The sequence below is a fragment of the Rhinoderma darwinii genome, chromosome 1 (genome assembly GCF_050947455.1).
Source record: "Rhinoderma darwinii isolate aRhiDar2 chromosome 1, aRhiDar2.hap1, whole genome shotgun sequence".
In the NCBI taxonomy this organism is placed as follows: Eukaryota; Metazoa; Chordata; class Amphibia; order Anura; family Rhinodermatidae; genus Rhinoderma; species Rhinoderma darwinii.
The window spans coordinates 234539771-234564706 of NC_134687.1; the positions used below are offsets into that span (position 1 = coordinate 234539771).

Here is a 24936-nt window from a genome sequence, read left to right on the forward strand (position 1 = left end):
ACAATGTCAACAGCAAGAGCTGGAGAGAGGAGAGCATGTGCGCACGCACGCTCTCACTCTTCAGCTCTCGGCAGGCAAGTACAAGACTGTGATCTCAGGTGAGAGATCAGTCTTGTCGTCCTTGTCTGCCGAGAGCTAAAGAGTGAGAGCGTGCGTGCGCGCACAGCTCCGATGCCATGAAACAGAAGAAGAAGAATTCACACTCTTCTTCTGTTCCTTAGTGGTGGCGGAGCTGCGCGCTCGCGCGCACGCGCTGTCTGTCCAGCTCTTGCTCTGAAACTGTCTGTAGCTGATTGGACAGTGTCACAGCGATGTTACACGCCCCCTTGCCAATTACCTCCCCATTGACAGTTCAGGGGGTTATTTAAATATCGGGCACCAAATATTACAGCACCGATATCTAAATAACGAAGGTGGCTAGGAAAAATATGTAAAGTGCCCCAGAGTTTGTGCGGCCCTCCCCATTACATGCTGCACTCAGCTGCACATGTATGGGGAGGTGAAAGGTTCTCTTTAAAAGAAAGGTGTTATAATTTTTTTTATTTTATTTGATATGTTTTATTTTATGGGCCTAATTTTTCTAATTATTTTAATATGTTCCCGAAGGTAGCTATTTATTCATATGTCTGTGGGGGCAGCCAACTTTATTTTTATTTTTCATACTGCTAATTTTTGTTTTGCAGGTTCCGCTGGACCATTTGGACTACGTCGTAGATTCGTTGGACTACTTCGCTGATGTAAGCTTTTTTTCTTTTTTTTTTTTAATAAAATGGTTAAAGTGGATTTTGTGGAATAGTTGTCATTTCAATAAAATAAATTACTTTATCTCTGTTTTTTAATACTTCATTACCGCCTTAGTAATGGCTGCTGTCTGATCGAGAGCGTCCATTACTAAGAAGGGGCTTAGTGTTAGCCAGTAATAAGGCCGTCACTAACCCCTATTATTACCCCGGTACCCACCGCCACCAGGAGTACCGGAAAGAGCTGGGTACGATCCAGCACCCGACCATCTGAAGTGAAGGGTACTTGGGTGGCCGCAGGCTGGTACTATCAGGCTAGGAAGGGACGAAAACCATGGCCCTTCCCACCCTGGTGATGCTAGGCTGCTGCTGCATTATTGTATCTGGCTGGCTATGAAAAATGGAGGGGATCTCACGTAAATTTTTTTCAATTTATTTTTAAAAAATGACGAGGGGTTTCCCCAATTTTTCATAACCAGCCAGATACAATAAAGCAGCTGCAGCCTAGCATCCCCAGGGTGGGAAGGGCCACTTTTTTGGCCCTTCTCAGCCTGATAATACCAGCCTGCGGCCTAACAGTCGTTTCAGATGGCCAGGTACTGAATCGTACTCGACTCTTCCCGGTATCCCTGGCGGCAGTGGGAACCGGGGTAATAATAGGGGTTAGTGATAGCCTTTTTACTGGCTAATGCTAAGCCCCAGCCTTAGTAATTGAATGCTGTGAATCAGACCGCTGCCATTACTAAGGCCATAATAAAGTATTAAAAAAAAACAGACATAAGATTTTTTTTTATTGAAATCAAAACTCCCCCATGCAACCCTCTTTCACAATTTTTTTTTTTTAAAGTAGATCATTGAAGTAGTCCAATGAATCTACGACGTAGTCCAAACGGTCCAGCGGAACCTACCAAAAAAAAGTTAGCAGTATAAAATGTAAAAAAATAATTAATTTGCCACAATAGAAACCCCTGCTCCGCCGTTTGCTCTTGTAGGCCACAGCCTGGTTTAGGCCTGAGGCCTACAAGAAATCGGGAGCACGCTGATGACGTCAACTGCCCGGCACGATGACGTCACTGCATCATGCTGACCACGCCGGGCCACTGAACTCGGTTAAAAATCATAAGTCAATTAGGTAATAAAAAGGGGGCATAGAAGATGTTAAACCATTTTCAATGTTAATGCTGCGTTGCTGATCTATGATACTAAATTAATACAGTAAAAAGAGTTCTTTAAATCTTCTCTATACATTAACCCCTTAATGACCGGGCCATTTTGCACGTTAATGACCAAGGATTATTTTTTGTTTTTTCACGGTCGCATTCCAAGAGTCGTAACTTTTTTTTTATTCCGTCAACATAGCCGTATAAGGGCTTGTTTTTTGCGGGACGAGTTGTATTTGTAATTGCACCATTTTTAGATGCTTATAACATATTCATTAACTTTTATTAACTTTATTTTAGGAGAGAATTGAAAATAAGCAGCTATTCCAGCATTAATTTTCACGTTATAAATTTACGCCGTTTACTATGCAGCGTAAATAACATGTTAACTTTATTCTATGGGTCGGCACGATTACGGGGATACCAAATATGTATAGGTTTTATATGTTTTTCCTACGTTTGCACAATAAAAACCCTTTTAGAAAAAAATTACTTGTTTTTGCATCGCCGCATTCCAAGAGCCGTAACGTTTGTATTTTTCCGTCGATGTGGCCGTATGGGGGCTTGATTTTTGCGGGACAATGTGTCGTTTTCATTAGTACTATTTTGGGGTATATAGGACTTATAGATTAACTTTTATTTTATTTTTTATGGGGGAAATGGGAGAAAAGAGAGAATTTTGCCGTTGTTTTTTGCGTTTTTTTGGACGCCGTTCATCCGGCGGTTTAATTAATGTGTTCATTTTATTGGTCAAGTTGTTACGATCGCGGGGATACCATATATGTTTATGTGTGATTTGTTTTGACAGTTTTACTAAATAAAACCACTTTTTGGGCCAAAAAAGTAGTTTTATTTGACTTTGACTGTAATTTTTTTTTTTTTTATTCACAAACTTTATTTAACGGATTGTCATTTTTTTTTTAAGTCCCATCAGGACACTTCACTATGCGATCTGTTGATCGCATATATAATGCTTTGGTATACTTAGTATACCAAAGCATTATTGCCTGTCAGTGTAAAACTGACAGGCAACCTATTAGGTCATGCCTCCGGCATCGCCTAACAGGCAGATGCTGAAGACAGACCTGGGGGTCTTTGTTAGACCCCCGGCTGTCATGGAAACCCGACGGCGACCCGCGATTTGTTTGCGGGGGCGCCGATGGGGTGACAGAGGGAGCTCCCTCCCTCTGTCAAACACATTAAATGCCGCTGTCACTATTGACAGCGGCATTTAATGGGTTAAACTGCCGTAATCGGAGCGCGCTTCGATTCCGGCAGTTGCAGCAGGAGCCAGGCTGTGTATAACAGCCGTGCTCCTGCCGCTGATCGCGTGGGTACGCTGTCAGTACCCGCGCGATCACAGGACGGATATATCCGTCCTCCTGCGCGAACTAGCAGCTGCTGAGGACGGATATATCCGTCCTTCGGCGTTAAGGAGTTAAACAGCACTTTACAAATAAACAACAAATGTTTTCCTATTTATTTATTTTTTTATATATTGCGTGTTTGATGTGTAAAGGTAGTAATGAGAAAACTCTGATAGATTGGGGGGGGGGGCGCCTTTTTATAGTTCGCCTCAGGCAGCAGAGGGGCTAGGTTCACCCCTGCGTGTATGCTACTTCGAGTATCTGCCTGATCATTTACCCAGGTACTCATATCCGAGAGACTGTTATTGACTGTTGTTTGGCCAGTTACTTCTCCGCTACGGCGGAGCTGCCGAGTGGGTCCACATACCCTACAGCCGTGACAGTATGCCAGTAATAATAAATCTCCCCCAATGTTTTCTGATTGGAAATGCATAATAATTAGCAAAAAAAAATATCCAGAAGTATAATTTAGGGAATTCATGGCTTTCTATGTTTGCCTGTCAAACAATACACATGTACACCACATTATATGTTTTTTACAGACATCAATGGCAGACGTATTCAACTGCATGCCCCACAATCCCATTTGTTTTTGCTGCACAGGATAGTGTACATATTTTTCTTGCCAAAGAAAAATTAATAAAACAAAATCTAATTGTATGACTAATATGTGTTGAAAGGGGCCTATGTAGGTTGTATAAGGGCCTACGCAGCACACTACACTATTGTTTCAGTGAAAAAAAACGGAAACCTAGCGGAACAGAAGCAAACTGAAACCCAAAATATAGAATTGAAATAAAACGATACTTTCCTTTCATCTGTTCATCTTTTCCACTGACGGAACAGATGAACAGAAAGCCCAAACGGAAGGCAAACACTGATGTGAACAGGCCCTAACAACATGGACATATATACAGAACCATAACATAGTTAATGGCGACTTGGTACTATACATGCATAGTTTACTTGGAGTTAAGGGGTTAAAAGGGATAGTCCCAGGTGAATTGCGGCCCCATTCATTTCTATGGGGTCATTCACACGACCATAGTTTTTACGGTCCGTGCACGGCCCGGGAGCCCGCACCGCAGAAAGAACAGACCTGTCTTATTACGGCCGTGTTCTGCGGTCCGGGCTCATTGAAAATAATGGCCGCGGCCATGTCCCGCGATTTGCGGACGGCTCGCAGCTGACAGTCTGCAGCCGGCCGACCCGAAAATCACGGCCGTGCACGCGGCTACGGTCGTGTGCATGAGCCCTTAAGGTTCATTTACACGTGCAGATATTCGCATTAGCGACCTTTGATACGATTGCTGTAAGCGATCATATAGCGATTACGGACACGTATTTACACAGCTTATCATCTCAATATATATTAATATGTATCGTTTGGTCGCCTATTTAACACTGTCACACATCTGCTATCAATAAACGATTCATGTTTATAAACCACAATGTCAGAACGACCAAGAATTATTTTTCTGTTCGTATAAACGATTATTTGTACGCTCAAGGAGCGTTCTATCGCTAGTCGTTCAGTCGCTACACCTATTCGCAGTAAGCGATTATCGTGCGGTGGAATCTGTTGGTGTAAATAGGGCTCATGTGGAGAACATGACTGGAGGTCATAGACAAACTGTAACATAAAAACTGGTGCTAAAGTGGAGTAGTTGCTAATAGTAACCAATCCAATCCCAGTTCTCATTGGTGCAATGTATAAGGTGCGACCTGATTGGCGTTTTTCCTTGAACTACATTTTATAAATCTTCCCAAATATTCACGACAGAAACTTTCCATAGCCGAGCACGTGGTAGTTTGCCCAGTCCGTCCCCCTGATAACCCCGCCCTCATGGGGCTGGCGCGACGTCACCGCCTCTTTAAATAGCGGCCAAGTGCAGGGAGGTGAAGCGCACTGAGGCGGACCACTTGTTCGGTGAGTGAAGGGCGGGCTGAGGGGCACGGGGTCACCTGTGCGGGCGCTAAGTTTGTTGCCTCTGGATGGAGAAGGTTTTTCCCGTGTCTCTGTCATGGCGGTGGATATACCGTTGTGTTCGGTTTTCTGTGTAGCGGCGCCTTTGCTTTGATGTCTTGCGTTCACTTTCTACGTGTTCTTGCTCTGTGTCCTCAGGTTAAATACCAGCTGCAAATCTCCTGGCATCATGTCAACAAACGGAACGGAACCCTCTGCCCAGGTGGATGAGACTCCCGAGCAACAGGTGACATGTGGTGACTGGACTTTGACGTTCTATTATCTCCGCTGGCAGCTACTAGCGATCTGTTCTGTGCCGATAACCGCGTGCCCTTTGCGTCTTAGGGCTATGTAAGACTGTGGTGTGTACATTAGGTCATTGATGGAGAACCGGTTACTCTGAATCGTGCTCTGCCTTCTTATTCCGTCTGGAAATGTGGCTAATGTGGCAGCTGCTGTTCACCTTGTCGGTGGGGAAGTAATTTTACACACACCCTATTGGCAAGGGGAATGAGACCACCCAGTTTATAACTTATTCATCCACCTCCAGGAGTTCAAAGAAAATCTTCAGGGGGGGAATAAAATTACTGCCCCACATTCCAGTATCTCTTGGCATGAACTGCCCCCCCTCAGGGCATGAAGAGCCATTGGAAACAGGTGTTGGTGAGATGCCCCTCTTGCAACTATTAGGACCCCTGATTTAATATAACTCTCTGGGTATGGTTAAGGACTGTCCAGTTCAGGTCCCTTTCCAGATATTTGGGTGATCTGTGTCCCCTGTTCAGAATCCTCATCTCTTGGCCAGAGTGGTCTAGGCGTCTCTTGCTCTGGGTTCTGCATTAGACGACCCACTGATAGATGCTGTATAATGCTTAAAGGGGCTTCCCAGACCCTAAAAATTGATAGCCTATCCTCGGGATAGGCCATCAATAGCTGATAGGTTGGGGTCTAACTGTTGGACCCCACCGATTAGCTGTTTTGAAGGGGCTGCAGCGCTCGTACGAGCACAGTTTCCCTTTCATTTCTAGTTACTCACTGAATTGTTGACACGAACGTAGCGGTGATACCCAGGTATTGCGGCCTGTTCAATGTGGGAATGCAATACTGTGAACGGGTGCGGTGTCGGTGATTCATAGTGTGAGCAAGTAAGGGAAATGAAGGGGAAGCAGCGCTTGTATGAGTGCTGTGGCCCCTTCAAAACATCTGATTGGCGGGGGTCCCGATAGTCGGACCCTGACCCATCAGCTATTGATGGCCTATCTTGAGGATAGGCCATCAATTTTCAGGGGCTGGAAAACACCTTTTTATTTTCCCTCTGGCACTGCAGGGAAATGTAACACTTTAAAGTTTGCCCAGAGATTACTGTATTTCTGGGGGTGCCCACACGTGGACATTCTGTGATCAGCTTATTGTCAGGGACCCTTCTAACAAGTGGGGTCGTCTGCAGTGGCCCTTCCCTCTAATAAAATAAGTGAGATGCGTTCTAGGGAATGGTTGTTTCCCCTTTAGTCAGAAGTGTTCACGATCTACTTGTCTACAGCAGAATGTGGTGGGACGTGTTACACATCTACCTCTTGTCAGCTCTGCATGCAGTGTGGTGAGTGCGGCCTACAATTCTACTAAGGATAGTCACCCGTACATCCGCGACGTTTGTCATGTTGCTGAGAAAGGAGCAAAGACCTTAACTGATGCTGCAGTAACTGGATCAAAGCCTCTTCTAAGCCGACTGGAGCCGCAAAGTGAGTATATTTAACAAAACCTTTTTATTTTTCCCCTCCTGTTAAGCGTGTGCCTGGTCTTATGGGCTATTAACACCCTTTGCACTTTTTAAAAAAAGAAACAAGTGCTACCTAGATGTAAAATTAAGCAACGGTAATTACCTCTATTGAAATTGTCCTACCGTTGTGCTGCTGTAGAGTAACACTCTCTAAGGCCCCATGCACACGAACGTAAAAAAGCCCGTAATTACGGGCCCATAGACTTCTATCGGCCATGGGTACCTTCCCGTATGCTTACGGGAAGGTGCCCGGGCTGTTGAAAAATATAGAACATGTCCTATTTTAGGCCGTAATTACGGCACAGGCAGGCCCATAGAAGTCTATGGGGCTCCCGTAATTACGGGTGGCTTTGTGTGTGCACCCTAAATTACGGGAGCGTTGCTAGGCGACGTCAAGGGATTCCCCTGTCTGGAGGCTCATGCCTGATTTGAATTTTTGAATAAAGAGAAAATTGGTCCGTAAATACGGGTTAAAAATGTGTGACAAAGGACCTGTATTTACGGGAGGGAAAAAAAATACGGTCGTGTGCATGGGGCCTTACTGACCTCTGGGGGGGGCCCCACTGATCCTGAGAATGAAGGGGCTGCAGCACTGATTTAGAACTGCATCTCCTTCTACACTTTCCCTACATTCTGGGTTGCTAGGGCACTGCTGTGCAGGGAAAAACTGATGGGAATACCACTTTGTAGATTGTGCAGTGTCAGACAACAGCTGTTGGCCAAACAATCTCCCTGCCCCATAAAAATACTTTCTGTGATCTGCTATGTCGGTATCTTGTGTGTGTATAGATATGTTTCTCGCAGCCACTTATCTCCTGGAAAGTAAGGATCAGGGCAGATTGAAACCCCACATGCCCAATCATTACCCCCTGAAAGAGGCTGAACCGATAGTCTGCCCCTATAGCTGGTGGCAGTATCCACTAACCACAGACCAATTGCTTCGATCCACGTTAAACAAAAGCTGTCTCTTGGTATTACCCAGTCTTACAGCCGTGTGTCTTAGTTGGAGTGGACAGCACCCTCAAGAGGATCTTTGGTGGACCTGGCATGCCTCTGCTTTACACTGACAGCTGATGAATTTCAATGGAAACCATGTAATTCTTAATTTCCCAATTAGTGGCATCCCGGCAGCAGGACACCCTGGTCTTTTTTATTTTTCTCCCCGTAAGGATATGGGATTGTCCAATCGGACATCACCTCCACTTCAAGAACCCCATTAATAAAAATAAAGCCAAAACCTCTGCCTTTCTTCTTAGTTGCAACTGCTAATGAACTTGCCTGCAAAGGTTTAGACAAACTGGAATCAACACTGCCTATACTTCACCAGCCAACTGAGAAGGTAAGTGCGAACTGCTCAATTCTCTTATGCCCTCAGGGTTATAGGTTTTCTGTTACAAAGTAACTGCAGAAAACGGACTCATCCTTGCACTTGCTCACAGTGGCATTGTATGGGCACTAACAGGGCACACTGGTGCTATCTATGTAGGCACTATCTACACAGCTCTGGGGTTTTCAGGTGGTTAGGACAAAGCTCTTTTTTTTTTTTTTGGATGGACATTCTGCTACAGAAGAGCCTTTCATGCTTACCCCGTCTCTCCCGACGTCCGCTCCAGCCTCCCTGGATGACGTTACAGGCCATGTGACGCTTCAGCCTGTGATCTGCATTCAATTGGGATGCAACGTCATCCCAGGAGGCCGGACTGCCGGAAAGTGGGTGTTCTGGCTAAGTTTTATTCTTCTGGCATGGTGTTGTTTTCCAGTGTAAATGCTGCGATTACGCTGCAGAAGTTGCAATGCTTGGCTTTCTGTCACAGGTCTTTCATCCTCATTGAATTCAATGGAGAACCTGCAACGTAAAATCAGCATAAATTCACATGCTCCGGAATTAAATTCCACAAGTCAAGTTCTTGTTTTTTTTCTGTTTCCACAGCAGTGGCATGTGATACTAAATCTCAGCCACTCTGCTGCTACTGTAAACGCTTCAGAAATCCTGCAGAGTTTACGCTACGAGGGAACCCAGCCTAAATGGCAGTTTATTTTGTTTTTTTTCTTTCTACCACGTCGTGTGAATATAGCCTTCTAGCCCTCTTTACTCTCCCGTCACAGCGATCCAGGCTGACTGGGAGAAGACTAATTGTGTTTAAGCCAATCTAGAATTAAAAGCCTCAAGTCGTCAGAGTAAAAATAGTTGTGATATTCCAAACAGTTTCAAAGATATAATCATTAAAGAAGCTCATATCTGAAATTGAAAATTTGAACTGGCCACAGGGGCATCAATGACCCTTTGTCACCAGTCGTGAACCATATTCACAGTGCGGGTTTTAAAAACTTAGTTAACTTTCTTTATACTCCGCCCCCCCCTTTAGGGTCCATTGACACTGCAGTTTTATTTTCTTTACCACTATTTGGTGCCTTATGTGCAGCAGCATTTTTACAACAGCATTGCAAAAACTCACCAAATTGTGGTTTTTCTTTTTCCAACCACAGTGGACTTAGAAATAACTCCTGGATTTGGCAAAACTGCCATGTGTGAATTGGCCTTATAGTGGCCTGTTTTCCCGCATGGTTCTTAACGTGTTTCTGCACTACGACATAATAGCACGTCGTGGTGCGGGGGTGATCTCACCTGTGGAGCCTGTTCTGTATACAGCGGGTGTCAGCTGTGCATTACAGCTGATACCTGGGACTAACTGGCAGGAACAGTGATCGCTCTGCCTGTTTAACCCCTTAAATGCTGTGAGCAATCCAGTGACTGCTTCTTGTGCTCTTCCTGTAATTACAAAAGCATTTATCAATGACCGCTCTATTAGCAGACCTATTTGGAGACTAGTCAGTTAGGCTGGCTTCACACTTAGGGGAAATACAGACGGACGTTGCGTTTTTGCGCGCGCAAACCACGCTGCGTTTTGCGCGCGCAAAAACCATTGACAGCTGCGTGTCATCCGTGTCTGATGCGCGGCTGCGTGATTTTCGCGTAGCCGCCATCAGAGATGAGGCTAGTCGACGGCCGTCACTGTCCAAGGTGCTGAAAGAGCTAACTCAGCACCCTTGACAGTGAATGCCGAACACATCCTATCGAAAAACCTGTTAGAAAAAAAGAAAGTTCGTACTTACCGAGAACTTCCCGGCCGTTGCCTTGGTGACGCGCCTCTGGACATCGGGCCCCACCTCCCTGGATGACGCGCCAGTCCATGTGACCGCTGCAGCCTGTGATTGGCTGGAGCTGTCACTTGGACTGAATTGTCATCCCGGGAGGTCAGACTGGAGGAAGAAGCCGGGAGTTAGCGGTAAGTCAGAACTTAGTTTTTTTTCTACAGGTTCATGTATATTGGGATCGAAGTCACTGTCCATGGTGCTGAAACAGTTTAACTCTCTCAGCACCATGGACAGTGACTATCTCCTGACGTCGCGTACCGATAATTTTTTTTGCCGAGTTCGTCCGAACCCGGTGAAGTTCGGTTCGCTTGTCCGGCTTCGCTCATCTCAAAGACACTCCGTTTGGATGGTCGGAAACAGAAAAGCACGTGGTGCTTTTCTGTTTACATTCATCAATTTGACAGCTGGTGCGCTGTTTCAGTCGGTTCGCACGGAAGTTCTTCTGTGCAACCTGCGTGGTTTTCACGTACCCATTGACTTCAATGGGTGCGTGATGCGCGAAATACGCAGAGTTATTGAACTTTTTGCGCAGCAGACAAACGCTGCGCAAAAAGCACGGACTGTCTGTACTGCCCCATAGACTTGTATTGGTCCATGCGTGCCGCGTGAAAACCACGCGGCCCGCACGGACCGAATACACGCTCGTGTGAATCCCCCCCCCTTGTTTTGTCTTACTGTGGCTGTTTTTTTTTTTTTTTCAGAAACTCATGCTCCTCAACTAGTTTATCAATCAAAAACAAAAAATTTTGACATGCAACAAAGTGTAAACTTAGCCTTTAGTTGGGGGGGGGGGGGGCTGGTTAATCTGAGTAACATTCTATTATCGAGTTTAACCACGATATCTCTAGGTTTCAGAGCCGCAATAAGAAAGTGCTAAACTTGCAATGCGCTCGACATAATAACTTCAGCAACAGTGGTCTGGATATGCTAAATGAGACTTTGTCTTTGTTCAGGTTGTGTCTGACACAAAGGAGCTGGTGACTGGAGCTCGTGATACTGTAGTTGGTACGGTGACTGGTGCCCGTGATACTGTCACAAGTGCAGTGTCTGGTATAATGGGCATGGCAGCTGGTGCAGTACAGGGAAGCATGGACGTGACTCGGTCTGTAGTCTCATCAGTGATGGACACGCATGTAGGGCAGTTTGTAACCAGCAGCCTGGATACAGTCTTGGGGAAGTCTGAGGAGTGGGCCGATCACTACCTTCCTATGACAGATGAAGAGCTGTGTGAGTAACTGGAGGTTTTCCCATGTAACGTACTTGTCCCATTTCTGTTATTTGCTTGCAGTGTAATGTTTGTATGCAGTATCTTTGTTAGCAGGGAAATCAGGGACTAGTTTGAGAATTATATATATTTTTTTCTCCCCATCCTGTAATGTTTGTTGCAGTTTTCAAATGTGGAGTAAGTTCTACATAAGAAGCTGCATAATGCTCACTAACATTGTACGCTGACCTCTATTCTGTAACTAACATGTCACCTCAACCCAGAAAACCAAGCATTACAAACATGTCTGCTCCAGGCAGCTGTACTTCTAACAATGCGATATAAACCACCACAATCAAGACTAAGGCTATGGAAAGTATCAGTAGCCCATGCTAATGAATTAGATTGCCGCTCTCCCTCTCGTCACATTGTACAGTTGTTTCTATGGGAAAGTCTCCTATTTTACACGAGGTCCTGACTATTGAATGATTTATCCACAGCTGAACTTGCCTCCACTGTAGAGGGATTTGAAGTAACTCCACTTCAACAACAAAGGGAACAGCAGAGTTACTATGTTCGTTTGGGTTCTTTGTCTTCTCGTCTGCGTCATCGAGCATACCAGCATTCTCTGGGCAAGGTGAGGAGTGCCCAGATCACCACTGTGGCAACTCTAGCACAGCTTCACCAAACTATTGACCTGGTAGGATTCTGTATTGTTAGAAGAAAAATCTAAATGTTGTTCTACTGTAGTTTCTAAAGAGATTTATATCATATATTTTTTTTGTTGCAAAGATGGAAACAGTCAAGCAGAGCGTTCATGGTGGCCAAGAGAAACTGCACCAGCTGTGGCTGGAATGGAGTCTCAAGCAATCGGGAACCACATCTGAAGATGGGGAGACTGAACCTGAACAGGTGATGAATTTGAAGGTTGAACAGTGTGGAATATGTATATATTTTTTTTCCATTATATGTTCTGTGGTAAAATGCCAGTTTCTGCTGCAGTTTGCTGTTTGTTGCAGGTTTTTACCCCCCCCCCACCCCATCAAGTTCAATGGGTAAAACACATGCTAATTATCATGTTTTGGCTGAGCTAGTGGATGGAGCCTAGCGATCACGTCTGCCATACGTTGGGGAGCAGGTTACAGAACACCCTCAAACTGCAGCAACATGGAGGACGTGTGTGGCTGTGACTCCAGCAATGGGTTGGGTAGTACTTGCCAGAAGCTGCAGCCACATATGTTCCTCTGGCTCTCACCCTGCTCCATCTTCTCCCTCTATGGGCAGCATGATCCTCCAATGAGCTGATGGCCCATCTTGTTTTGAGGAGATAGTAAAAGCAGTAACTTGTGAGTGATGAGAGGAGCCTAGTAAGTGGAGAGATAATTACATAGTCTTATATTCGCATGTACTACTGATTTACGCAAAGTTTGTGTACAAGACATGATGGTGACCATTTATTTTTTTTTGCAGCCTTTGGATTCTCGAGTGTTATCCATGACCCGTATGCTGACCAAGCAAATACAAACTACTTGCTTTAGTCTGGTCTCCGGGGCACAGGGTCTTCCAGCCAACATACAGGACCGAATGCAACAACTCCGGCAAACTGCTCAGGACCTTCATGCTTCCTTCTCCTCTGCTCACTCACTTGGAGATATTTCTGCAGGAATTCTGACACAAAGCAGAGAACGAGCCGCAAAAGTCCATGACCACGTGAATGAGCTTTTAAGCTATGTGGTGGCAAATACTCCCTTGACGTGGCTGGTAGGCCCTTTTGCCCCTCAGCTGGTTGAACTTCCAGAAACACCTGAAGAACCTGAGAGGCGGCAATAAGTAATCTGTTGCCCCAAATGTATGCACTTAATCTTGGTCTGAGGTAGGACTTGTCTTTGTGAGGCTTCTACAGTATGGCTGATCGCTCTGCTTTAGAACTAGTGCTTGGGTATCGACTCCACATTGTTCTTGTACTGTTATGCCAATTTATAAAATGTACTTTGCAGTCACTTTGGATTTGTCTGTAGTTTCTTCTAGTGTAACTGACCAGGCTTATTCTGCAGGTAGGGCTTACACTACCATTGGGCTAGTAACTAAACTCCTCACACAGCCTTTCTGAATGGTTCCGTTCACACCACACTTGGACAGTACAGTTGTGGTTTTTACTTGTTGGCGCTTAAATAGTATTTTGGTATACATTAAACGTATGCAGAAAAATGGCTTTTGTGAACAATGTGCTACACCAGTACCAGCTGTAAAACCACAGTAAACTGTCTCTTGGCCTCGCATATTGTGGCTGAGCCACAGGAATTGCTGTGAGGGTACCCTAACACTCGGGGCTTAGACGAACGTGCTATACATCAGTGAAACGCGCGTGGTTGTCACGCGCCTTGCACGGACCTATGTTAGTTTTTGGTTTTTTACACGCAGCTGGTAGCCACTGCCTGAAATTGACAACATGTCCTATATTTGTGCGTTTCTCGTGCATCACGCACCCATTGAAGTCAATGGGTGTGTGAAAATCACACGGAAGCACTTCTGTGTGATTCGCGCAAGAGCAGTAAAGTGTGAATGAAAAGCACCACGTGATTTTCTGTTCACAAACATAGTGTCATAATGGCAGCTGCGCAAAAATCACGCAGCCACGCATCATATGGTTATGACACATGGAGCTGTTCAGTACCTTTTTGCGCGTGCAAAACAGTCTCGTGTAAATCCGGCCTCAAAGTAATGTATTAATTAATCAGTCCATAGAATTTCTATTCCCCGATCTCAGCAAAGTGAATTATTTTTTTTTTTCTGGCTTTAGATGAAGTGGAAGACACCTTGCAATGTGCTTACACTTTTGATATGCAGTAATGGTAAGGTTCTTCACCAGACTGCTGCTACGAAGGTGGAAGCATTAACATTACTATTCTCTGGAATTAACCCCTTTAGGACACAGCCTGTTTTGGCCTTGTGGACTTTTTATTTAACTTTATTATTTTTTTTATCTGGCCGAGTAATGTGGTAACTTTGGAATGATTTCACCTATCTAAGATTCTGAGTCCTCTCACAGCACATTGTGCTTGGTTAGTGGAAAAATGCAGTTAATTCAATATTTGTTAAAAAATAAATTTAGATAGTTTGCCAAAAATTAGCATTTTTCTAAATTTAAATGTCTGCTTGTAAAATAGATGGTAATAGCACAAAATAGTTACAAGTTAACGTTTCCCATATTCCTTCTTAGATTAAAAAAAACATGCAAACCATTTCTCTAGGGTTAGAACTTTAGCAGCAATTTCTCATTTTCAAGACTTTCCAAAGGCTATATTTTTCCAGGGACCAGTTCAGTTCTGACGTGGTTTTTGAGGACCTTTCTATATTAAAGTCTCCATAAATCAGCCAATTTTAAAAACTGCACCCCTTAAAGTCTTTAACTGCATTAACAAATTTTCTTAACCCCTTCGGTGTTTCACTGGAAATAAAGCAAAGTAGAGGGGAAATTTACAAATTGAATTTGTGTATAAGAATTTTCTGTAACACAGGTTTAACCAGAAAAATATTAAATATTTATTGCACAGATTCTGCAGTTTAGAAATATCCCATGTTTAACCCTAGTGTGCTAATGGACTGATACCCCAGTCTCAGAAGCAAATCCAGATAGTGGATTTTATTTTTTTGGCACCATGTGCAGTTTAAAAACCCGAACCGTGAGGGACAACACTACCTTTAACCCCTTAATGACTGGGCCTGTTTGGGCCTTAATGACCAAGCCAGATTTGTTAAATCTGGTATGTGTGACTATCAGCAAATAACTCTGATAAAGTTTTGAATATCCAAGTAATTCTGACGTTGTTTTTTCGTCATATGTTGTACTTTATTTTAGTGGTAAAAGTAGACTGATACGATTTGCGGAAATTAATAAAAAAATAGAAATTTTTTTTTGTAAATTATCATTTATCCCTATTTTTAACGGCAATATGTCACATACACAGTACATTTATTTTTTATTTCAAGAGCACTTGTGGGGTCCATGTTCTGAATAGACAGATGTGGGCTCCTGCACAATAAACAGTATTCATTTGTGAGTGATCAAGTCCTGGATTTAATTGTCCAAGAAATGTATAAAAAAAATCAAAGGGGAAATTTAGTTTTACAGTCTGAAATAAATACACCTCCCCGTGAGAATCCCTCCCTCCCTTGGAAAGCTCAGAAATGAAAATAAAATATGAATAAATGAAATTGACTCCCTAAAAAGAATCCCCCCCCCCCCCCACCCCACCCTTTTTGGTGTTCCCTAAATGATAGATAAAATTAATAATTAGAAACGGTGTGGTAGGTCTCAAAACAGGGGTAGTTGCACAGGCCTGGATTTGAAGGGCACATTCCCTCCTCCTTCCGTGTTTACTGCACACCCGGCATCGCCTTTGGGGGTATTCCTTACTCAGTGGCAGGGACGGGGTGAAGGAAGTGGCGCTCAGTGAGCCTTTTGACATTCTCTGACTCAAAGGAGTCTCCAGGTGCGGGGGAGGCAAACAGGAGGTGCTCTATAATTTTCTCCCGATACTGGAGGAAACTGAGCGTTCCCTGGGTCTTGTACAGCACATAGCTGTTGTAAGTGGCCATCTGGATAAGGTAGATCGCTACCTTTTTTTACCAGGCCCTAGTTTTGCGCTTGACCAGGTACGGTTGTAGGACCTGGTCAGATAGATCAACTCCCCCCCATGAACTTGTTATAGTCCACCACGCAGACCGGTTTCCTCTTATCAGAGGTAGCGCCCCTCTCTCTCACTGCCACTGTGGTGTCCTCGTGCACGGTGGAGAGCATGTACATGTCCTTTTTGTCACTCAATTTTATTGCGAGCAACTGGTCACTGGTGAATGAGAGTGACGCACCCCTTACTAGTCGCCTGGACACCAGCTGTTGAGGGAAGCCAACTCTATTTTTTCGTACCGTCCCACAGGCCCCTGTATTCGCAGCATGGAGAGACTTATACAGGGGGACACTGGTGTAATAATTGTCAGTGTACACATGGTACCCTTTCTGTAGGAATGGCACCATGAGTTCCCAGACAATTTTCCCACTAATGCCAATATCCTCTGGGCATCCTGGGGGATTAAGGTGGCGGTCCCTGCCCTCATAAATGAAAAAGGCACAGGTGTAGCCCGTTGTGCTCTCGCACACCTTATAGAGTTTCACTCCGTATCGGGCTCTTTTGGAGGGGATATATTGGCGAAACGATAGACGGCCCTTAAAGGCCATAAGGGACTCGTCTACCGCTATTTTTTGTCCAGGGGTGTACAAATTTAGAAAAGACTCAGATAGGAGGGAGATGAGGGGTCTCAACTTGTTGAGGCGATCATGGCCTGGGTCACAACTTGGGGGGATTTGGGAGTTGTCCGAGAAGTGCATGAAGCGCATTAGCGTCTCATAGCGCGTTCGGGTCATGACAGCAGCAAATACAGGGGTGCTATGGATAGCGCTAGTAGCCCAGTAAGAGCGGATAGAAGGTTTTTTTACTATCCCCATATTTAGGGTAATTCCCCAAAATTTTTTTATTTCACAGATGGTTGTGGGGATCCATCCTCTGGAATAGTAAGAACTGGGATTTTGGGTGACAAATTGCCTGGCGTATAAATTTGTCTGCTGGACGATTAGTTCCAGGACCTGATCGCCTATAAACAAATTAAAAAAATTATAGGGGGTAAAATTTGTGACATCAGAGTTGATGCCTGGAGTCGCTGTAAATGGCGGAATTTGGGGGGAGAAAGAAACTGCAGGATCCCACATTGCGAGAGGGACTGCAGTACTAGGCCCGGCTCCTGACGCTTAACCGGTGACCGCTGCGTCCACCACCATAGGGCTGGGGGGTCCAGTGGCAGAAGCAGAACTTGTGTCTCTTTCTGAGCCAAGTTCTGCTTCTGACGCAGTGTCTGTATCACTGCCGGAACCGCTAGAGCACAGCATGGCGTATGCCTGCTCTGCAGAGAACATTCTGCGGCTTCTGCGGTTCATTATTTTCGAACACTAAACTAACAAGTAAATTTTTTTTTGATTTTTTTTTTTATTTTGTATTTAAAATGTATTTTTTTTTTTTTAATATAATATAGACACAACACTAACGTAAAAAAATACGGTAAACCGCAGTTAATTACAGCAACTAAAACTAATTCAGCGGGGAAAAAAAAAAGAATTACGGAGATAACAAGTAATTACCGGTAATCTGGCGTGATTACGGGTAATCTGGCGTGATTACGGACAATATCGGAACACTGGCGAGTATAATACAGCACAAGATTTCTATAGTATTTCTCTCTCTCCTCTCACAGATCAACTACAGTGAGAGGAGGGAGGGAAAGAGCACAAATCTTGTGCTGTATTGTGTAAATATGGGACTATGGTCACTGTGATAGGTATATCACAGTGACCATCTGATCAGGGACCAATTATCAGGGTCCCTGATCAGTTTCTATATACAGGCAGAATAGCTGCCTTAGACTCACAGCGCATGCGTGCGCCATTTTCTTTTGTTTCCCGGCAGTTAGGGGGGGGCACGGGGGGGGGACACGACACGATCGGAGGCAGCAAGGGGCCTAAGCAGCAGTTTTTTTTTTTTATCTCCTCTCACCAAACATACATGGTGAGAGGAGATAAAATCATAATTAGCATCGGCACATTTATTGTAACGTCGGTCGCCGGTATGGGGACCGCAAACAGCGGTCCCCAGTCACTGCACCAAGCCCTCAGCTACCTCCGGCAGCTGAGAGCAGGGAGCTAAACCTCCCCCCGGCGGCGCTATTTTATTCCGATGCCGCGACTTAAAAAGTCTATGGCATCGGAATAAAGCCCGTTCGTGACCGACGTAGAAAGACGATGGGCCGGTCACTAACGGGTTAAGCATGAAACTCAAATAGAGACTTTATTATTCAACATGATTAAAAACACCAGAAAATATAAAAGAGCATATAACCTTCACAGAAAGGGGGGAAAAAAGCGCAGTAGGTGAGATCGTTACAAACACTGTCAAGGTCCTTCATAGAAGGCATCTAATTAACCAGTTCAGGACTGGGCTATTTTGCGTCTTCAGGAACAGACACCCCTTTTTAGCATGTGTTCGTTAAATGGCTAACTTTTTTATTTGTTGGGCTAACGACGTGATTTTTGCGACTGTTTCCGTAGACCATGCAAGTTTCTTTTTTTTTTTTTTTGTGTGTTTTTTTTTTTTACTCGGTTTATTGTAATAGTACATACAGAAATCATCATTAAAAAAACAGTAACATTAACATTCCTGCATACCATGAATGCACATTAGAGACAATATTTTACATTATACATTTATACATGAAGGTGAGTCACAGGAGACTCCGAATATCCACTGCACGCACGCAGGCAGGTCAGTGTCCCACTTATTTGTGAACATGCAAAAGTACAGGTCGCAATCATCTACCAAATCCATGCTCCAGTATCACACCTAGGGTAGAAAATATCTAGCCAAATAAATCTCAATTCCCCCCTACAGGAAGTGGTAAGGATTCTCTAAGGCTATGTTCACACGGGGTATTTTGCCGAGTTTTTTGACGCGGAAACCGCGACGCAAGACTCGGCAAAAACGGCCCGAGAACGCCTCCCATTGATTTCAATGGGAGGCGTCGGCGTCTTTTTCCCGCGAGCAGTAAAACTGCCTCGCGGGAAAAAGAAGCGACATGCCCTATCTTCGGGCGCTTCCGCCTCTGACCTCCCATTGACTTCAATGGGAGGCAGGAGAAAGCGTATTTCTTGCTGTTTTATGCCCGCGGCCCTCAATGGCCGCGGGCGGAAAACGGCGCGATAATCGCCGCGAAAATCGGCGTGCAGGGAGAGGAATATCTGCCTCAAAGTTCCAAACGGAATTTTGAGGCAGATATTCCTCCCCCAAAATACTCCGTGTGAACATAGCCTAAGGTCGCCCACGCTGAAAGAAGTAAGAGGTGAAGAGCACCACTCTCCCCAAATTTTCAAGAATTTATATTGGCATCCTCTATGCTTATATACTATATTTTCATATGGGAGAATAGCATTGACCAGGCTTTTCCATTGTGATGCATCCGGAAAAGTGTCCCCCATCCACGGGATAGCTATCGCTTTTCTGGCTAAGAACAGGACTTCTCGCAGGAAGATACCTTCATAGTGTGTCCACGTCCCGTCTCCCAACAGCCCCAATAAGCAGAGACCTGGTTCACACGGGATTGGATTGGATTGGTCATAATTGAGGACATTATTTGCGTCACTGCTTTCCAAAAGTTGGCTATGACTGGGCATAACCACATCATGTGATCAAAGCCAGCCTGGTCTTGAGAACATCTAGGGCATCGTGTGCTGGGCGCCCTTCCCATCCGATATAATCTGATAGGGGTAATATAACATCTGTGTACAATTGCGTCAATTTATTATTCGCTGCAGGCGAGACCAAGAGATGAGACCCCATGGCCTCCCCCCAGTCCTCACTGGATAATGTGGGAATAAGACCCCTCTATCCAACCTCAACCGACATCTCAGCGTGAGCGACCCTCTGCGACAGAAGGTAAGTATAAAGGGCCGATACCATCCCCCTTGGTACCTGTGTTCTCAGAATACCAATGAGTGGAAGTGAAGAAATGGATCTCTGATCTTCCCTGAACTGGGATTGTAGAGCATGTCTAATCTGAACACATCGGAATGTATCCCTCTCAGGTACCCAGAATGTATCCTGTATCTCTCTGGCGGATATCATATGTCCCTCATCATCTATCAGGTTTTGCACCTTTGTTATGCCTAATTCAATCCAAAAATCTGAATCCTGCATCCCCCCAAAATGAGACAGACCCTGATGAGACCAAAGTGGCATTTCTGCAACTATGTCCTCCCATTCCAGAACTTTCTTAGCATGGGACCAGACCTGCCTGGCTAGTTTGATTATTTGCAAGGAGTGCCTAGGGCTATATCCATGCGGCTCAAGTATGGGCCACAAAGAAGGGATCCGAAGAAAATGGGCTAAGTGGAGTTCCGCATTAGGCATGGGGTCCTCAGCCACCCATGCCTTAATATATCTTAGCTGGCCTGCCAAGTAGTACAGGAACATGTCGGGTAGAGCGGCCCCAGCCTGTTCCTTGGGGCGTTGGAGCGTGCTATGTTTAAGCTTGGGGCGACTCGCCCCCCATACAAATGAGGAAAATAAAGAGCCCACCAGGCTGAAAAAGCGTTTAGGGACCAGGGAGTCCGCGTGTTCTAGGAGATATAACATTTTGGGCAGCACTATCATTTTAATTAAATTTATTCTACCTGCGGTCAATATAGGGAGCGCCTTCCAGATAGCAAATTTATCTCTCAGATATGTCAACAGGGGATATATATTAAGATCATATGAAGTGACACTATCCCTAACTATAAAGACTCCTAAGTATTTAAAACAGGAGACCACCTGCAGGCCCTGGAAATCCGTGTCCCACCCACAGTTATCGGTTCTAAGGGGCATAAGAAATTACTTACTCCAATTAATATATAGGCCCGAGAACCGTCCGAACTCTTCCAGTATTGTCATTGCTCTAGGTAAGGAGGCGTTTGGATTAGCCATATACAAAATCATGTCATCAGCATAGAGACCGATCCGATCCTCCCGTGGTCCTATGCGGATACCCTGAAAAGCCGCATCACGACGGATGCGGATAGCCAGGGGCTCGATAGCCACCGCGAACAGAAGGGGGGACGGGGGACATCCCTGCCTCGTGCCTCTATGGAGACGGAAGGAGGGGGACAAAATCCCATTGACCACCACCGATGCTCTTGGATCTTTGTAAAGGATTTTAATCCATTTAAGGAAGCTCTCTGCAAATCCAAATCTGCGGAGGACCTCAAACAAAAAGGGCTACTCCACTGAATCAAAGGCCTTAGCCGCATCCAACGAGGCCAACGCCCAATCCTGCTGCTCCCACCACCCTATCTGAGTCACCACCTGAGCTCTGCGGATATTATCCGATGTTGATTTGCCTGGGATAAAACCGGATTGATCCGGATGAATAATGTCTGTGATAGCGCCGCTGAGTCTATTAGCTAAAAGTTTGGTTAGAATTTTATAATCCACATTGAGTAGGGATATCGGGCGGTACGACCCTCATTCCTCTGAACTTTTCCCTGGTTTCAAAATGACCACTATAGTGGCATCTTTCAGCGAGTCAGGTAGCTCACCCCTCTGAAAGGCGTCCTCAAATACATTTAACAACTGGGGTGTTAGAACATCTGCATATTTAATATACACCTCTAGGGGGAGTCCATCCGGACCGACGCTTTCCCTTTTGTCATGGAAGATAAGCATTCTTCAATCTCCTGTATCGAGAAAGGGGCCTCTAACTTTACTCTATTCTCCTCTGACAACACTGGAAAGTTTGCCCCATCTAAATAGGTGTTCAATTCCTCCATAGAGTACTGTGCCTGCGAAGTGTAGAGCTCTCCATAAAAATCTGCGAATCTGTTCAGTATGTCTAATGGCGTAGTAGCCGTACCCTGATTTGGTTGGGATATACGTAGCACTGGGGGAGACATGGTGTTCTGTTTCGCTATTTGTGCAAGCAGCTTACTCGACTGGTTACCGTGCTCAAAAAAGGATTGTTTGGAGAAGAATATCCTTCTCGCTGCCTTCTCCTTGACTAGAAGCAAATATTGTCTACCCGCTGCCAGCCAAGCTTCTCTATTAACCTGGGTTGGGTCCCGTACAAAAGTATCCTCTAATTCCCTGCATTGTTGTGCTAAATCCACTTCTTGTCTGGCTGAGGAGCGTTTAACATAGGATATAGAGGATCTCAAGCACCCTCTCAGGTATGCCTCTAGTGTATCCCATACCAATGCACTATTTTGTTCTTGTGAATGAGCCCCTAAAAAGACATTTAGTTGGTCAGGTATTCTGTCACTCCCCGTAAACAATTGCAACCAAAATGGGTGTATTTTAAGAGCTCCCCTCATTCCCTCTGCCCGCTGATTTAACTGTAAAAGAATCGGGCTATGGTCTGACACCCCCCTGGGCAGGTGCTCTATAGAATCCATGCTTGAGAAAATGGCGGGAGATCCAAACACGTAGTCAATGTGAGACAATGCGTTAAACTGCGGAGTATGGCACGTTTATTCCCTTATTCCCGGGTGGCTCACTCTCCATAGATCCAACCATCCTATCTCCTCTATCAGAGATGCTAGCGGCGTGGGACTCATGGGGTCCCGGGGGCCAGTCCTGGCAGTGAAGCGATCCAACAGAGGCTCTATGGTGAGGTTCAGGTCCCCCATTAATATAACTCGTGCATCCTGATAAGTGGATGCAAATGAGATGGCCTCACTGATTATATTTATTGAGCCCTGTGGCGTGTTGTAGATACCAATTATAACATAAGGGATAGAGTTTACATTAGCATGAACTAGCACATATCTGCCATCAGCATCTATTCTTGTATGTAATGCCTCCCAGCGTAGATTCCTATGTACCAGCAGTGACACTCCCCGTGATGCTGAGGATCTAGTGGCATGCTGCCCCCATTGAATCCAAGATTTACTCAGCATATGCACCCTATCTGCTGTAAGATGCGTTTCCTGAAGGCAAATAATATGAGGCATGTGACTCCGTAGTACAGAAAAGATCATATTTCTCTTACCCGGCGTTCCCATCCCCCTCACATTCCAGGACATAAATTTAAGTGTCGCCATATTCCTTTCTATACCATATCTCTATGTGGAGGCACCATCCCACCACAATCAGCGAGCAGTGATAATGGGGCCCTGTTCCCATGTCATCATGTAGCAGGCATGAAAAACCGTATATAACCATAAACCAATAACTTTGAACAACTAAGCTCATCAGGAGCTGCTTAAAGGCATGGTGTTGCCCGAAAAACATGTTTGTTTTTTTTTAATTAAACATTTAGTGTGTGGGTGATTAAACATTGTTCAAATTTTTTTTATTTTTTTCACGAGTCAGGAAATAGTCAGGAAATATTATAAATTAATTCTAATTTATAATACTACCCATTTTTGGTCACTAGATGGAGCTATTTCCCAAAATTGCAGCATTGCAACATTGGGTTAAAAGCTCTCGCTCTAGTGAGCTCTCAGCATCCCCCCCTCCTTTATCCTGGCTAGTGCCGGGATAAACGAGGGGTTTGAACGGTGTAACCTCCTACACTGTGTGTCGCCATTTTTTGAGCTAACACACAGCGTAGTAGGTTTACATACAGTAGTAAACACGAACATACATTGAAATCTCTTACCTGCTCCTGCCGCCGCGGCTCCCTCCGGCCCGTCCGCTCCGTTTGCTGCCGCTGTTCCATGTGCACAAGTCCGGAAGCCGCGACCGGAAGTAGTAATATTACTGTCCGGCCGCGACTTCCGGTCCACAGGAAAATGGCGCCGGACGGCGCCAATTTCGAATAGGACTGTGTGGGAGCGGCGCATGCGCAGTTCCCACACAGACGCCGTACACGGCAGTCAATGGGACGGGAGCCGTTCGCAGTCCCTATGGGACTGTGGCTGCCGTATTCCATGTCTGTGTGTGTCGTTAATCGACACACACAGTAATGGAAACAAAAATGGCAGCCCCCATAGAGAAGTAAATCAATTAAAAACGTAAAAAGTACAACACAGCAACATACATTAATAAAATTTATTGATCTATCACACTAAAACACATAACATATTAAAAAAAAAGTTGGTCGTGACACTGTTCCTTTAAGCCTACAAGGCATAAGAATGCAAAAAAAGGGGAAGTTTCCACTGTTGAGGTTAGTGACACAGAGGAATCAAGATAAACAATAGTACCTTTCAATGGCTTCACCCTTTGTTAAAGGAACAGTGTCATCACAATTTTTTTTTTCATATGTTAAAGATGTTAGTGCTTTATTAAAAACGTTTATATTTATTTGTGTGTTTGTGTTTTACTTTTTCTTATTTTTACACTTTTTCTTCCCTATGGGGGCTGCCATTTTTTGTTCCATTTCTGTATGTGTCGATTAACGACACACACAGACATGGAATACGGCAGCCACAGTCCCATAGGGACTGCGAACGGGTCCCGTCCCATCCACTTTTGTGTACGCCGTCTGTGTGGGAACTGCGCATGCGCCGCTCCCACACAGTCCAATTTGAAATTGGCGCCGTCCGGCGCCATTTTCCTGTGGACCGGAAGTCGCGGCCGGACAGTAAGATTACTACTTCCGGTCGCGGCTTCCGGACTTGTGCACTTGGACCAGCGGCAGCAGACGGAGCGGACGGGCCGGAGGGAGCCGCGGCGGCAGGAGCAGGTAAGAGATTTCAATGTATGTTCGTGTTTGTGTACGTTTACTACTGTATGTAAACCTACTACACTGTGTGTTAGCTCAAAAAATGGCGACACACAGTGTAGGAGGTTAGACCGTTCAAACCCCTCGTTTATCCCGGCACTAGCCAGGATAAAGGAGGGGGGGATGCTGAGAGCTCACTAGAGCGAGGGCTTTTTACCCAATTTTGCAATGCTGCAATTTTGGGAATAGCTCCATCTAGTGACCAGCAATGGGAAATATTATAAATTAGAATCTAATTTATAATATTTCCTGACTCGTGAAAAA

The 24936-nt window shown here is 45.0% G+C and overlaps 1 protein-coding gene across 3 annotated transcripts; it reads left to right on the top strand.

Moving 5' to 3' along the window:
• The first annotated feature begins 716 nt into the window (after positions 1 to 716).
• Positions 717 to 13370, top strand: LOC142759883 (perilipin-3-like). Of its 3 annotated transcripts, none has more exons than XM_075862598.1 (8): positions 717 to 737; positions 5393 to 5480; positions 6774 to 6972; positions 8267 to 8349; positions 11120 to 11393; positions 11871 to 12007; positions 12163 to 12282; positions 12841 to 13370. In XM_075862598.1, coding segments are annotated over exons 1-8 (1263 nt in total). In that variant the 5' UTR covers positions 717 to 735; the 3' UTR covers positions 13201 to 13370. The 3 variants fall into 3 exon arrangements, with proteins under 3 accessions (XP_075718713.1, XP_075718703.1, XP_075718693.1); XM_075862588.1 differs by lacking the exon at positions 717 to 737 and adding an exon at positions 5074 to 5197 and having other exon boundaries at positions 11871 to 12070; XM_075862578.1 differs by lacking the exon at positions 717 to 737 and having other exon boundaries at positions 6777 to 6972; positions 11871 to 12070.
• Positions 13371 to 24936: the final 11566 nt, after the last annotated feature.

Bases quoted from the DNA above. Each gene is read 5' to 3' on its own strand.
- LOC142759883 (XM_075862588.1), top strand. From the start codon at position 5,424: ATGTCAACAAACGGAACGGAACCCTCTGCCCAGGTGGATGAGACTCCC. The intron at 11,394-11,870 runs GTGAGTAACTGG...ATTTATCCACAG, and splicing joins TATGACAGATGAAGAGCTGT to CTGAACTTGCCTCCACTGTA. The intron at 12,283-12,840 runs GTGATGAATTTG...TTTTTTTTGCAG, and splicing joins GGGAGACTGAACCTGAACAG to CCTTTGGATTCTCGAGTGTT.